Raw genomic sequence first — 16,263 nt, forward strand, 5'->3', positions numbered from 1 at the left:
GCCCCTTGGAATAAATCAGTGGCCTTTAACCTTGACGACCATACCCTAAAAGTCCCATGTGTCTGTAGACATTAACGTTAGTGCATACACATAATTCATAAAGAAATCTATGGGCGTGTATTGGGAAGATGTGCTCTAGCGTGTCTTCCTGGTAAGGGGATGCCACTGAAAAAGCTTAATAACCACTTCTTTGAGAGAAATTAATTGACTTTGGCTGGTACCTAAGGTGATTGGGGAAGACATTTTAAGAAGCCCTCAAGGTAGAGTAGGAATTAGGAAGGAGGCATTAAGAGTCGCCCCCCCCCCCCCACCCAACCCCAGGCCTAGAGAAAAGTGTAAAGTCAAACAGAGCTCGGAGTTGCCTGAGAAGGCACAGGGAGCAAACGTCAAACACGGTTTTGACGCGTATGACAGTGATTTCAATCACGTGGATCACAGCAGCTTCTGGAATCCCCTAATGGCGAAGGGAGGAGGGTTAGGGAGACTTCCCCATCTTCGAGCAGCTGTTGGGTCCTCGGGATGGGTTCGCCGCTCTTAGCTGACTGGAGTGCCACAGGTGGGTTTGGCATCCCCGTCTGCATGGCATCATAGTACTCGCCTCCTGCTTCCCAAAACGCTTAGCAGTCAGCAGTAGCTGGTGGGTTGAGGGTGCCGTCCCTAATTCTGTATCTGCTGAGCCCTAAAGCACTTAAAAGCAAGCGGTGGCCATCCCTTCCTGCAGAGAATCCCCGATGGCGGTGAACATGGGAAAGCCTGAACATCTCCTTGGTCATCCTCAGCATAGAGCTTAGAAGAGCAGACTCGGCTTCCAGTCCTAACTGCACCATTAAATACCCCTATCACTTCGAGCCTGTCTGTTGAACTTCTGACGCTCAGGTTCTGTATAAAATGCAGGCACGGCATGTGACCCTCTCCTGGAGCTCTTGTGTGATAAATGAAAGAAGGCACATAAAGCACTCTGTGTAGGTCCTGGTCCACAGAAAGAGCTCAGTGATATTAGCCCTTGGTGCCTTTTTTTTTTTTTTTTTTTTTTTTTAAAGATTGATTGACTTATTTTAGAGCGACGGAGGGGCAGAAGGAGAGGGAGAGAGAATCTCCTGCAGACTCCATGCCGAGCACAGAGCCCGATGCAGGCAGGGCTTGATCTCATGACCGTGAGATCATGACCTGAGCCAAAATCAAGAGTCTTAACTAACTGAGCCACCCAGGCACCCGCCTTGGTGCCATTTTTATGCTCCTACTGGTTGCAGTCTGAAGTTGTCTAACACTTTTCTTTGCCGTGATCAGATTTCATTTTGAGAGTGAAGGTCTCTCGAAAAAGTCAAAGTATTTTAAAAATAGGACATGATCAGGCATCTAAAACAGAAAGCCTGTAGCAAGTGCATTCTTATTGATTAAACTTGGAGATTTCTGTTTTTCCCCCTCTGGCCAAGGTTGTTAAAAACAAAAACAAGTATATGAAAGGTCAGCTGCTTTTCTTAACTTTTCTGCAAAGGAGCCAGCCTTTCTCCAGTCCTCTTTGGTGCATCAAAACAAGTGGCGAAAGGCTATTAATTGCAGTTCCATCTGGCCTGACAGGTTCCTTCTGAAGCTGCAATTGAATGAATATTCAACTTCTCTTCATCTGTGACCTCCTCGCCCTGGCCCTCAGAGCTGAAAATAACCTGATCATTTTTAATCAGTTTATTAAACATTAGGCAGCTTGCTGATTTACTTTTAATCACATTCTGCAGATTTCTAGGCATTTATCTGACGTTTATTATGAAAATTGCACATTTGTATTCTGGGGATTTTTTTAATAAAGAAAATAATACTGGGAAATAATCAAGGCAGACTTTATGCATTAAGAACGTGCTAGAAGTATTGCAGGTGTGTGCTAAGCCAAGGGCATATGAATTCCCTTTAACTGTTTTAAATCGGATTTTTTTTTGGGGGGGGGTAGTCCAACTGGAGGCCCACGAGGCTTTGCCTTCTTTAGGTGGTCATAAAGTTGCATATCCAGTTTTGGACTAATTCCTCTCCTCCGCCTGCTGTCCTCACAGGTAGTATTCTCTCGCCTCTGAAAAGCAGAGGTTAATGGCAATCAACCTAGGGCTATTACAAATCTTACTTGTGGATTAGTACTGGGGGTTGCTGCATATGACCATTTAAAAAAACTGTCCTACAGGGGCGCCTGGGTGGCTCATTCGGTTAAGCAGCTGCCTTCGGCTCAGGTCATGATTCCAGGGTCCTGGGACTGAGCCCAGCATTGGGCTCTGCGCTCAGCAGGGAGCCTGCTTCTCCATCTGCCTGCCATTCTGCCTACTTGTGCTCTCTCTCTCTCTGTCAAATAAATAATAAAATCATAAAAGTAATAATAATAAACAATAAATCAAAAAATGTCTTACAGAGCAAATCTTGGGATATTGGGCAGTCGGTGTTTTTCTGTTCATATGAAAGAGGGTGTAGTGGGGAAGTGGAAGAAATACTAGGAAGAAACTCTACATTGAGCTTTTTTGTGTTTGAACAGTTTGTGAGCTCCTCTCTCTCTCTCTCTCTCTCAAATATGGAGCAAGTCAAGAAATTTCAGATAACGTGACCCTAGCCTCAATCACGTACACCCTTTGGCAGGTCCCTCCCCCATAATGGTACCATTAGCAGCGATGACCGCGGTCTCCACCACCACCCCCATCCCACCCTCCACTCCTCGAATCCAGGGAGGGGAAACGGAGGGACCCACAGAGTTCCAGGACTGCTGCGCGCTACCCCGTCCCAGCTGTGTTCTCAGAACAGACACCTTCTCTCTCCTGCTCCTACGTACTCACTGTTCTTTCTCCCTCAGGTTGAATATGTGATCAAGTGTGATATGTCTGCGCTGCAGAAAATTCTCTATCGCCACATGCAAGCCAAAGGGATCCTCCTCACCGATGGCTCGGAGAAAGATAAGAAGGTACATTTCAGCAGATGATGCAACTCAGCGTGTTGTCTGTCTGTCTTCTCGCAGCCATGACGTCAGATCCTCCCAGGAAGCATCCCTGCTAATGCTGATGTGTTAGAGCCAATTTCTGGGCCTTATTCCGTAACTGTCGTAGCTGCCAAAGGAAATCTCATCACCTCTTCATTGCAAACTGCATTGGGGCAGGAAGAATGGAGTATGCTCCTATCACCCAAATTGCTTTTAGCTCTGCTCGTGTCAATTCTGCAGGGAATATATTCTGCCTAAATGTGGGGTGGCACCTTGAAAGGTTTTAAAATCCTGTGTCACTCCCTGGGCATCTGCTCCAGGCTTCTGTCTTCCCAGAATCCCGGGGAACAGACAGTCATGTCACAAAGCCATCAACTTGATATGATTCCCTCCTCTCGGGTAAGTTAGTCCTGAGAAAGATGTTCTATCTGTAACTCAGAAACTGCTCTGTGACAGGAGCCTTGGGTGCCAGCAGGCGTAGGTTACGGGGAAGACCTATGGCCCTCTCTATAAAAGCTTACTTTTTATAAATGGGCAGTATCTGCTCAATTAACGATTTGTTTGTCCTGTGTTTACTCTCTCCACTTGTTCTCAGGGAAAGGGAGGTGCTAAGACTCTCATGAACACTATCATGCAGTTGAGAAAAATCTGCAACCACCCCTATATGTTTCAGCACATTGAGGTAAGTCTGCACTCTCCACTTTGATTCTGATCCTGATTGCACTACTCCTACTAACACTACTTTTTAAAAACGGAGGGAGGGGGAGAGAGAGAGAGAAAGAAAGAGAAAGAAAGAAAGGAAGGAAGGAAGGAAGGAAGAAAGAAAAGAAAAGAAAGAGAAAGAAAGAAAGAAAGAAAGAAAGAAAGAAAGAAAGAAAGAAAGAAAGAAAGAAAGAAAGAAAGAAAGAGAAAGAAAGAAAGAAAGAAAGAGAAAGAAAAAGAAAAAGAAAGAAAGAAAAAGAAAGAAAGAAAGAAAGAAAAAGAAAGAAAGAAAGAAAGAAAGAAAGAAAGAAAGAAAGAAAGAAAGAAAGAAAGAAAAAGAAATATGTGTGGACATTGAAATGACATGTTCTGATAGCTCGACAAGCAGAATTAACAAACGTGAATTTCCTGGTTATGGATTCTCATTGGCACCAAGCACTGAGCATCTGGAATTTTATAACCAAGGGTTTGAAGCATTGAGAAAATACTGCAAGCTTGGGCTCATTATGTGGGTTTGGGTAAGTGCTGTGAATTGCCTTGTTATGGTAGGAGCTATGAAATTGAAGGTAATGATGAATACATCCAGTTTCCTCAGGAGGATGCTATGAAAAATATTGAAATAATGTATTTGTACCTGTTGAAGAGGGAGATGCTCTCAAAATATTTTCTTTGTAAAAAGCACTGACTTTGGTTCTGCTACATAGATCTGCATTTTTCCTTTCTGGCTTCTATCCTGACAATGTAAATCCTGGCTTTTATCCTGACACTCTGGTTCTTACAGAGCTATTTTTAGGGGTGAGGACATTTTCTGCCCTGTTCACTGCATGTAAATAACTTTTCTAAATGGACAGGATTTCACCCCAGTGGGAGCAATTGACCTGAGCAGGAAGGAAAAGGAGCCAAACTGTAGGCCCCACTGTTCCATGTTGTGGCTGAAGCATGTGGTCGTGGCGGGGCCTACTTGCCATGGCGCATGAGCTAGGGCATCAGGGACCAGATCACTGCAGGTCTCCAGCACCTGCACTGCTTCGTTAAAAAGGAAGTATACAGAAGGTTCTGGGAAATCAGAATTTTAATAATTACAGTATAAAAACTGAGTTGAAATACTCCTGCCTTTGAAATATTCTTGACTTCGACGGTTCTTTTTTTTTTTTTTTTTTCCTCCCTTATTTTTGGCAGTCGCGCTTGTCAGAGAGGAGTATTTATTGCAGGCCCTCTGCCTGTTCTGGAAACCCGACCCAGCCTGAGCCGCTGGGTCCACGTCCAGAGGGCAGGGTATCTCTAGGCTGACAAGCTCTAGATCCATGTCAAATGACAACAGCAACAATACCAGCAACAAAAATAAAATCCCACCAAAATCCTGGCTGTTTAGACACTCGGTGAAGGAGAATCCAGTGTGCAACAATGAGGCCATGACCTTGGCCACTTTGTAACCGTGACCTGGTGAAAATGTCTCGCCATCTCCAAGCGTCAGTGCGCTTGACTTGTCATCATGTGGTGACAGCTTATGGGACTGGCAGAGGCTAAACTTAAAAAAAAAAAAGGCAGCATCTTATAAATTGATAACATATTAAACAGGTGGAAGGTATCGATGAATTAGTGGTGGATCTATATTGGTCTGTGGCCGGGGGGAGCTAAAAAAAATTGTCAAATGATGAAAATGACCAGGGTCATGCCAGGTGAACCCGTCACCCACCGCCCCATCCACTCTTTCCTGAAAACAGTCTTGAGATATTTAGTCTGATTCGTAGAGGGGTTTGAGGACTTAGAAGTTAATGAAAATTAAGTGTCAGTCTTACTTCATTTTGGTTGTCATGCAAAAAATTAGCCTTTGAAACATGCTAGACTGTGTCAGGAAGGGGGATGGATGCCTTCCGTCCTCAGGCTTCTGTCTGGAGAACCTGGGGAGCCGAGTTTAAGTAACCTGCCCTCCATTCCTTGCATATTTCCATTCTAAATAGCCGTCAGTAGAGAGACGGACTCTGATTCGCGATTTGTTTTTAACATAAAAGCTTTCAGAAGGCGTATTCCTAGAAATGAGACCCAGAGGCATGGGCACACATGGCCACAAGTCTGGCTGGGAGTTGGTGGGTGCATTTTGCCTCTGTCTTTGTATTGTTTACACACCACCTTTGTTCATAGGAAATCACCGCACAAGCCCCCTCTTTCTGTTGGGCTGTTTCCCTGGGGACCTTCAAACCAGGGAAATGAGCACATTTTTTAAAACGATGCTAATCCCTGGGGCGCCTGGGTGGCTCAGTTGGTTAAGCATCTGCCTTCTGCCCAAGTCATGATCTCGGGGTCCTGGGATCAGGCCCCATGTCTGGCTCTCTGCTCAGCAGGGAGTCTCCTTCTCCCTCTCCCTCTGCTGCTCCGTGGGCTTGTGCTCTCGTGCTCTCTCTGTCAAATAAATAAGTAAAATCTTCAAAAAAACAAAAGAACAAAAAACGATGCTAATGCCTAAACTTATCACCGTGCACTGACACGTTCCATCTCTCTGGTTCTTATAGCCCTGCTTAGGCGATAGGGACGGATCCCAAAAATCTAGCGAGGAGTGGCTGCTGGTGGCATAGCTCTTGGAGTCAGAGTGGGCTTTCTGGCCATTGTCCATTCGGTGTTGACTTTGCCAGCAGGGTTAGCACACCGAGGGGCCAGAGCCCACCATAGACGATGAGCAATGAGCTGAGCGTATGTAAGAGGAGACCTCAAAGGGAAAGAGAGCTGGTCCCCCGGGAGGAGAAGCTTTGCTGCTCAGGGAGAAGGAAAAGGAAGCAGAGGAGGGAGACAGCGGGTGGCTAGTGTGAAGGTGTGACATGCTTTCCTTCCCCACAGATGGTCTCCCGTTCCCTCCAGTCAGCCTGGAAACACCACTCAGAGAACAGTAACATTTCTTCTACAGGATCAGTGAGGAGGGAATTACGTGATTCGGGAGTTTAAATTTGATTTGAAATTCTAAAATTTTCATTTTAAATTTAAAATTCTGTGTTTTGAAGATGGGAGCCCGGGCACCTGAGGGAGTGGTTCATGTCCATTGGGGGCCTTATTTGTAACAGAGAAAAGCACAGAATGGAGGAATTTCAGGATTTCTCTAAACTCAGATTTAGAATATAGTATACAGTCACCATGACTTTTACTGTTAAATGTTTTTGCAGTGTATTTCCATGCACGTCTGAATCCTGATTAGTTCGTATTAGGCTCTTTCTCTAGTCTAGATTCTAAACTCCTTGGGGACGGATACTTCTGTTGTTCCTGGATCCCCCATACCTACCTGGCTCAGCCCTGGGTCAGTAGATGCTTAATCACTGTTTGATGAGTAAACTAACCCTGACATCTGAGTATGAGATTCTGGAGACGTGCACAAACTCCCAGGACACATTTGTGGCAGAATGAAAGTGTGAATTCAAAGACATTGAGTTCCCGGTTCATCGTCTAAAAAGTATTTTCTTACTTATTGTTTTGTTTAACTGTGCTCTAGAAACAAATGGGATGACCTCACTAAAAGAGTAATTATTGAGTTAATAATTTACATATCTGGGTGGGTTTTTTTAATCATTTTTTTTTTCTCCTTTCTCTTTTAAAGGAATCCTTTGCTGAACACCTGGGCTATTCAAATGGGGTCATCAATGGGTAAATCTTAAAATTTATCTTTCTTCCAAAAACCAGCTTGTTGGTCAACTTTTCACTCCGTAGAGTTTTCTATCACACACGTACCTACGGCCAGCCTCCTGCACCCGCCCCCCACCTCAGCAGAGGGTATCGGAGTTGTTAACCGAAATGATACCAGCCTTCTCGTTTACTTTACTGGCATAAATTACTGCATTCCTTGAGCAAGTGACTATTCAAAGGACACGGATCTCATTTAATAGAATTAATAGTAACCTAGTGTCCTAAAATGTGGTGAAAGCAATAGTGTAGCTTGGGCCGAAAGAGAATTTATCGTATTGAATTTCAAGTTGATACTTAACTTGGGCGTGGGTGAGAGGAGATGCCTCATCCGCCATAAATATGTGTGACCTTCCAGTCATTCATCAGAGTATGGTCCGTATAAGAAACATTTTTGGGGGGTGCCTGGGTGGCTCAGTCATTAAGCGTCTGCCTTCAGCTCAGGTCATGATCCCAGGATCCTGGGATCGAGCCCCGCATCGGGCTCCCTGCTCCACGGGAAGCCTGCTTCTCCCTCTCCCACTCCCCCTGCTTGTGTTCCCTCTCTCGCTGTGTCTCTCTCTGTCAAATAAATAAAATCTTAAAAAAAAAAAAAGAAACATTTTTGGTTAGCAGCAGCCATTAAAGAGTGCCATTGTCCTTGCAACAAAAACAGAAAAGTTTGCATTCACAGAAAGTTTCTGTTTTGCACCAGGGGACATTGATTATTAGGATGTGGGGGACATGCTTGGATCCCAAAGGCAGATGGTGTCACTGGGCTAAGAACTAGAAAGTGGGACCCACCCAGAACCAGAGCCACCAGGCTCTCCCACTCCTGCTTGCTTATCTCTCCATCCCATGGTCCCTCCTGGGTTGCATACTAACAACACGGCCACAGGAGATGTTTGGAAGATGGTGGTTGGAATGGGGGACAGAGGTAGGGAAGACATGCACGTGAAAATGTGTTAGAGACGACACACACTGTGTCATAGAATCAGCTACTGATGATCCATTGCAGTGTTGTAGAGGGCATGCACTGATGAGTTTTCCCAGTCATATCAGCCCGACAATTAAGTTTTAATAATTTAACACATCTCTGTTGACAAAAGAGAGGAGTTTATTATGGAAGAGGAAAAGCCCTGCTTCAGTTCCTTGACACTGTGACAGCAGGTACCCCCACTATCCTTTTTGATTTGAACTTCTCTATAAGCCAGGCCTCATGTCCCCTCCCCAGTCCATCTGTACAGTGTACATGGTGATCTTTTAAAAAGATGTGGCAGATCTCGCCATTGGCCTATTTTCAGACCCATCAGTGGCTTTCTGTTGCACTTAAAGCGAACACACTCAGTGTGGCTAAAAGAGTCCTCCGGCATCTGCCGGCCTCCTGCCCCCCGCACAACCTGCTGCCTCTCTGTCCCCATCTCCAGAATTCCCCTATTGCTTATGTTCAGTTCCTCAGACTCACCAAGCTCCTTTACTCCACAGGGCCTTTGCACATACTCTTCCCACTTCCTGGAATCTCCTCCTCCTCCAAGGCCCCGTTCTTCAGCCGGTTGTCTTGTTGCCCATTATTTGGCGTTTTAGCTCAACTGTTCTCTCTTCAGCAAGGTCACCTGCATCAAGGGCTGGCAAATTTTTTTCTCTAAAGGGCCAGATCTCAACTGTTTTTGCCTGTGTGTGTCAAAAAGTCTCTGCCCCAACGTTGCCATTGTGTGGTGTGAAAGCTGCCACGTAGACAAAACAGAAATAAGTGAGCCTGGCTGCGCCCCAATCAAACTCCATTTACGCAAACAGGCAGCAGGCCAGGACCTAAATTTGCCAAACCCTGCTCTAATTTAAAGATGTCACGTGTTGTTATGCGTTGTCTCATAGCAACTTGTTATTTTTCTCTTTAGTGCTCATCACAATTTGCAATTAGCCCTTTGGAAGGCAGGGATTCTATTTTCTCATCCCTGTACACATGGAATGCGCCCGGCAGGTAGTAGTAGATGCTCAAGAAATATTTGGACACATCTTAAGTGCCCCAAATTAATAACTTGATGTGCTTACCAAGTAGCAGTTTAAGGAAACACAACAGCTTCATGACTGTGTGTGGATAGGAGGGAGAGAGACTTGAGAGAGAGGAAGAGAGAGACAGCTAGTGAAAGTATTAGGAACACGAAACAATCTCCTCTTTCTGGAATCTGTCGCCAAACATAGCATCTATAATGTACTCCTTGTGGGTTTTATATAGAAGTATTTCCTTTTTCCATGCCATGCCCTCATCGCTCTGGGGTGGATATTCATTCATTCATTCAGGCTATCCTGGATCCGTCAAGAAGACAGCAGTAATACCATCTTCTTGTTTTGCCTTTTTGGGTTCAGAGCTGAGCTGTATCGTGCCTCAGGAAAGTTTGAGCTGCTTGATCGTATTCTGCCAAAACTGAGAGCAACTAATCACCGCGTGCTGCTTTTCTGCCAGATGACGTCCCTCATGACCATCATGGAGGATTACTTTGCGTTTCGGAATTTCCTGTACCTTCGCCTTGATGGTGAGTCCCGAAGGGATCAGGCTCAGAAGCCACGCCGCCGGGCGCGCAGGGGGTGAGGGGCACTTAGGTCTGGCCCCAGCTGGCAGGAGGAGGGAAATTGTTGAAGAGTTAACTAGCAGGGTAGGGTGCAGCTTTTTTTTTGCAGATGGCAATTTTTACATCCTCCACCTTAAAATAAGCCGAAATCACTCGCACAGCTGTTTATCACCCCCAGACAAGCCAGCGCAAGTGGACTTGGAGGCATTTATGAGTGCCACAATTAAACTAAATGAAACTAAATTAAAATTTAAAAACCCTCTCTGCTTTTAGGATGGTGTGTGACCTACACACGATGCCGAATATTCTGATAAGCCCTTAGCTTTGTCTTTTGAGGCATATTTTAAGGGGATAAAGGCTGTGTCTCCTCTCTTCGGTAAGAGTGTACTTATTCATTTAGGATGATACTGAATTATCGTTAAAGCTTCTTTCTTTTCCTAAATAGAACATTTCTCCATGCTACATTAAGAGATAGGGCCCCACTGTGTCCTGGATTTTACAAAACTATGTGAAATAGTTGCCTGATTTGCCTGGGTATTTCAATTTTTAGAAAATCAGTAAGAACATATGAATGGAAGGAAACATGCATTTAGAGATATTTATTTCTGAAAGTACTGTATGATTTGGATACCTGCCCTAATATTTTTGAGGTTGAAAGATACCAAATTTCCTATGCTGTGGCAGGGGGATAGCACTTTCTAAGAGTGGTACGTGGGAATAGGAGCTAATTCATAGCCAGGAGGGTATGGAATCCCTGCACACAGAATAGTAACAGTATTACTGTTATTACTGTTAATTAGTAGTACTAATATCTGTTTTTATCTGATGCGATCTTCCAGTTATTGTTATGTGGGAAGTTTAAAAGTTTATGTTCCATTAAGAGGTTTTATTTTGGGGCGCCTGGGTGGCTCAGTCGGTGAAGCGTCCAACTCCTGATCTCAGCTCAGGTCTTGATCTCAGGGTTGTGAGTTCGAGCCCCGTGTTGGGCTCCGCACTGGGCGGGCGTGGAGCCTCCTTAAAAAAAATAAAAACTTTAAATTAAATTAAATAAGTAAATAAAAGGTTTTGTTTTATGTTCAGTCCAACATTCTGTCCCCCTGGTTGCCCCTAATTAGATAGAACTGGACACACACCAACTTCAGACTTGCCCTACTCTATTTTTTAAGTGAATTCTCTTTCTGGTGTACCTCCTAGGGTATTATTAACTTTTGAACTAATTATACCTCACACAGACTTGATTTTGAAAAATCTTTTTATCTCTCCCCTCCAAAGTCACCGCAAACAGACGCATGGCTAAGTCAGTGTTCCTTCTTGAATTCGTGACGCGGTTCTGTCGTCCACAGTCTGTCTCTCTTGGCCAGCCTCCTGCACCGCGTCTCGTCCTTTGTCCTTTGACCTGGTTCTCTCGTCCCTTCTCCGTGAGGGGCGAGGTCAGCCCGCATCTGAAGGGCGAGCCCCCTTCCCTGCTGCTCAGGTGAGGGGCAGCCCTGCCCTGGTGTCCCCGAACAAGTGCTGTTTTACTACTTTGTGGCTTTTCGTTTAGAATCTCCCCTCTTTGAGGATTGTGGCCCTGGAATATTCAAGTCTGTGAAACTGGCAAGAAGTGCTTCCCTTGAAACATACCTCTGCCATGTTCTCCTGCCAGCCTGAGAGAGTCTCCTTCACAGGTTGCCGTTGGTGGCTGACCTTATCCGTTTGTCATTAATAATTGTCCTAAAAGGTGACGTTGATGGAATGCCTACCGCAGGTGGGATACCGGGCAAAGCACTTCCTGTGCATTATTGATGTAATTTTCTCGGCAAACAGGCTACTTTTACCCCCTTTTACCAAGGTACGAATACGATCCCCATTTCACAGATGGGAAAACAGAGGCTTAGAGAAATGAGCTAACTTACGCATGACGCAAACGGCAAAGCCAGGTTCTACCTTAGATCTCTCTGATGCCAGTTAGTTTTCAGAATCACTTTTAGCAGACCCAGGAGGCTACATCCCCTCTCCGAAAATACAGGCTTCTTTCCTGGCAGGCGGCATTTCAAGAATGATTTTGAACTTATTCACAGTTTTTAAAGTGATGAATTGGAACGAGATACAAGATGAATGGAGCCGCTGTGTTCCTGCCATCAGAGCCCTCACCATTAGGCTGAAGGAGACAACAAGTAAACAAGCTTCATAATAAAATGTTACAGATGGAGTTGAGGAAATGGTACAGGCTTCCGCCCACAAGAAATAGCAGCCATTTCTTTGGGGGGGGGGGGGGCGGGCGGCTGGAGAGAATCAATGGGCAACAATCGGTCTACACACTCACAAGGGCACCAGCCTCCAGCCACCTGCCCCTTCACCCGTTTGTTAAAATGACTTCAGATTTTCGTTGCTGAATTTGAGGTCTCAGATGTTTGACCTCGGGGGCGGGGGTGGAAATCACTCAATGACAGCTAAACAGATTTCTTTTTCTTGCAAAGATGATGGTTGCATGAACAGATTTGGCTACTGTGCTGTTATATAGTCTTTGTTTTCCCTGGAAATGCTTTTTGAGTGAGAGCAAGTGGTGAAGCTACATCCCCGAAGACCAAATTTTCCCAAAGCAGCTGAAACTAAGTTAAAATTAGTAATCATGAAAGCCTGACAGTGTGTTCCTTCCAGCGCATTCTGCAACTTTCAACACAATTGCGCTTGCTCTTAATTGTGTTCTTGGTTATGTTCTACCTCAAAGTCTAACAGAACATGGGACTGACGCTCATACTGAGCGTGTGAAATCCTGTGCCACCTGCACGAAGCATTTATTTGCTCTGTGGATAAACCCTGACACAGTGGTTTGAATCTCCCTGAGCAAATATCCCAGCGATTGCTGATGATCAGCGAAGATCTCGACTCGGGGAACCTGTGACTTAATGGGAATGGTAATCCGGCAAATTCTGAACCTTGTCATTAGAAATGTCATAGTTCTTTGCCTGAAACGTGATTTAATCATAGATCTTTCTGGCTTTGAAAATTCATCAAGTTCCCAGCTAGTTAGACGGTGTGAATCCACACCAGATAGATGCTCCGTCTCTTTGCTTGAGGTACCTGGCAGAGGGCCCCAAAACTCCTTTGACCAAATCATTTTGGTATTTCTTTTGTTTTCCAGGGCTTTATTTTGCATTTAGGGTTAATTTCATCCCCCAGGAGGCATATCCACTAACCAGTCTAATTTATAGCTTAATGCAGGTGGTCGTTAGGCGATTCTTTTTCAGTGGATTTAAAACTGACCTTATATCCTCAGAGAGTATAGATGCTGTGCCCTGCTGTCGGAAAACAGACTTCCTTGTCTCTGGAAATTCCTCCTTTCCCTCACGTTAGGAACATCTTTTTTGTTGTTGTTTCTGTGACTTTCCATGTGGTTTGAGGTGGAGGGTAAATATGTGAACCGTGATTCCATGTGAGTAATTTTGTCTTCGTTATTGCACCTCGAAAGACGATAGAGCGAGCGGGTTTCGTGATAGCACAGAACTTGTCTTCCGTTAGGATCGTGAGCACATAGGTCACCGTCCTCTCAGAAAGCCAACTCTGAAAAGAGAAGGAAAAAAAACAAAAAGAGCCCCACAGAGTTGAGACCTCACTCAGCAGAGCACATTTAGTGCTCTTCCCCCCAAAATCTAAACTCTTTACCGTTTCTCCTTGCAGGTTTTGACCAGGTGGCTAAACTTGAAATCTAATTTCGAAAGCAAAATGAGCTCTAAAGAACATTGCTTCGTTTAATGAGGAGAACCCCCAAAGCCCCTTGGTCCTAATCCCCAGTTGCTATATATGGGGAATTAGGGTTGTTTTTTTTCCCCTTCCTCAGGAGGGTACTTACCATTTTTATTAATAGGAAGAACAGCTCCACCTCCTCCCGCCTGCTGTGTTTGGGTATTTGACCCTCAGGATAACATGATTTCATAAGCTGTCCTCGCTTAAATGTTCTAATCCTCTGAAATAAGTTGCTGGTGTGTTTTCATCCTTAAAAAAAGAACACCACGTAGAAGTAATATTTGTATAGCAGGCGTTGAGGGACTATCGTGGGACACGCATATCTGTTTCCCAACAGCCTAGAGCCTTTTTCAAAACTCTGCAGCAATGCTTCCCGGGGAAATTCATTACAAGCACAGAGTGTGTGATTGAGTGGCTGATTTGGGAGGCAGGTACGGGTGACTTCATGCCCTAAATGTGAGCACCGTGCTCTGCAGTCTGCTCCTCTCCGCTTACTCCCTGTTGTGGAATCTCTTCAGGCACAGTGGGGCCAGCCATAGGCAGGTGTATTATATGCTGCTCTGTTGGGTTGTAGGTCAGCACCCTTTGAACTCAACAGAGCAGAATGTTAGCATGAGAAACAGACTAAAGAGCTTCCGTGTGTGTGTGTGTGTGTGTGTGTGTGTGTGTGTGTGTGTGTGTGTGTGTGTGTGTGTGTGTGTGTGTGTGTGTGTGTGTGTGTGTGTGTGTGTGTGTGTGTGTGTGTGTGTGTGTGTGTGTGTGTAGGGATTATTGTGGCTCCAGGTCTTGCTAACCAGGATGAAAATATTCCTTTCACGTTTTATGTTTTTCCCAGCCAGATCATGTTCAGGAGCAATCCAGACGGTAAAACGCAGTGGAAATCGATTTCCCTTTTGTTTTCACCCTCTTGGCATAAACAAGAGCTCACTCTAATGCCCGTCGGCAAAATTGCCTTAAACCGTTATAATAATCTTTGTAGGCACATGTGCGTGTGTGTGTGTGTGTGTGTGTGTGTAGGTACGTGGGTTTTTAAAAATTAATTGGTGTTTTTAAGCACAGAAGTAAATCTAGAAAATGTTTTCATTAAGTTTTAGGTTAACGTGAGAATGTTCTGGAATTTGTAAAGTTACAAAGGCACCCGGTCCTAAGTGTTTAAACCCAGCATTTTGAAACAATGGGTAGTAGACCGTGTTCCTTCTTGATTTGAGAAAAGTCTCTTTCCCTCTCTCTCTCTCTCTTTTTTAATTACAAAATGTCCAAAGTTCCTTTCAAAAAGTACAAAAACCCCAGGGGATTACCTCACCGGTGCCAAGAGGTGTCTGTTTCCCCAGGAGGCCAGCCGATCTCTCTAGCTCTGTGCCATTTTCGGACGGGAGTTCATTGGCAAATTTACTTGTCTTATACCCACAGGCACCACCAAGTCTGAGGACCGGGCTGCTCTGCTGAAGAAATTCAACGAGCCCGGGTCCCAGTATTTCATCTTCTTGCTGAGCACCAGGGCTGGTGGCCTGGGTTTGAACCTTCAGGCAGCTGATACCGTGGTCATCTTTGACAGCGACTGGAACCCTCACCAGGTCTGTCCATCTGTGATGTGGGGGCCCCTGGCATCCCTTCTGGAACTAGGGGGACTAAGTGACTATTGGTGTCATCATTCACCTTTGTGGGGAAGAGCAGATTTCTAAAAGAGTGGGCTATTTCTCCCAAGGGCTGTCTTACCTGACCTCCCTCGGAGGTCAGACACCTTCCACACACCTTCGATGTGCCTTTGAAAAGCTCCAGTTTGGGGTACAAACTCAGTCTCTGCTCAGTGTTAGACCCATCTCCTGGGATTGACCCCAAACCAAAGGATGTTTGGTTATAGGATAAATCACAATGTCCAAAATAAAAACAGCAACAACTAACATTTATTAGACCCTAACTGCGCCAGCCTCTTTATGTGCATCACTTCATTCCGTTTTCACAACGCTGTGAGGTTGTTAACATCACTAGATGCACCTTTCCAGTCAGGGAAAATGAGTCCCCAGAAGCTGTAAGTAAGTTCCTGAAGGTCAAACAATTCGTATATAGTAGTTTGTCTTTTGGTCTGTGTGTTTTGTTTAAAATCGCCATCAAAGATTATCCCGTGGAGCATCTACTACTAAGTTCTTTGAGCCAGGTCAGTTTACAGTTACCCTTTTTATAGGATTGCTTTGATGATTGAAAAAGCCCAAGAGAAGAGGTCCCTTGTGGCTCCCCCGTGGTTGCCTCCGTGGTGCGGGGAGACAGTCACCTGCTTGTGCAAAATTGGGTAGAATGCTGTGTGTCGGGATTTGATTCATTTTGAAGCACACGTGAATTCAAAATAGGAGAAAGGAAAACTGCAGCTCCCCCATATGAATGTGACTTGAACATCAGTTTCCCCGGGCTGCTCCCTGCGCCTCGGTTTCCTCCACTGCAAACACGCAGAGTAGTAGTGTTCTCACTGGGTCGCGGTGGAGCCTGGGACGAAAAGGCTTACGGACGGCATTCATTTAAGGCAGGGAATAGAGTCTTGGGCTGCACAGAATGGTGAGAGAGCTTGTGAAAAAAAAAAAAAAAAAGCACGCACGCCTGCTTCCCATTCCCTGCCACCCCATGCCCTGTTTTGCAGGTGCTTCCCAGACTTCTCCAGACATTCAAAATCTCCCTAGAGATTCTGCGTCA

General features: G+C 45.1%; 1 protein-coding gene across 6 annotated transcripts in view; it reads left to right on the plus strand.

The window, feature by feature from the left end:
• Positions 1-16,263, plus strand: part of SMARCA2 (SWI/SNF related, matrix associated, actin dependent regulator of chromatin, subfamily a, member 2) — a 177,221-nt gene that overhangs the window by 83,168 nt on the left and 77,790 nt on the right. For all 6 annotated transcript variants that reach the window (XM_027614886.2, XM_027614889.2, XM_027614890.2 and 3 more), the window contains 5 exons: positions 2,822-2,929; positions 3,540-3,626; positions 7,227-7,273; positions 9,653-9,819; positions 14,992-15,155. In XM_027614886.2, the coding sequence (XP_027470687.2) occupies positions 2,822-2,929; positions 3,540-3,626; positions 7,227-7,273; positions 9,653-9,819; positions 14,992-15,155 (573 nt within the window). The remainder of the gene's footprint in view (positions 1-2,821; positions 2,930-3,539; positions 3,627-7,226; positions 7,274-9,652; positions 9,820-14,991; positions 15,156-16,263) is intronic.

The sequence above is a fragment of the Zalophus californianus genome, chromosome 13 (genome assembly GCF_009762305.2).
Source record: "Zalophus californianus isolate mZalCal1 chromosome 13, mZalCal1.pri.v2, whole genome shotgun sequence".
In the NCBI taxonomy this organism is placed as follows: Eukaryota; Metazoa; Chordata; class Mammalia; order Carnivora; family Otariidae; genus Zalophus; species Zalophus californianus.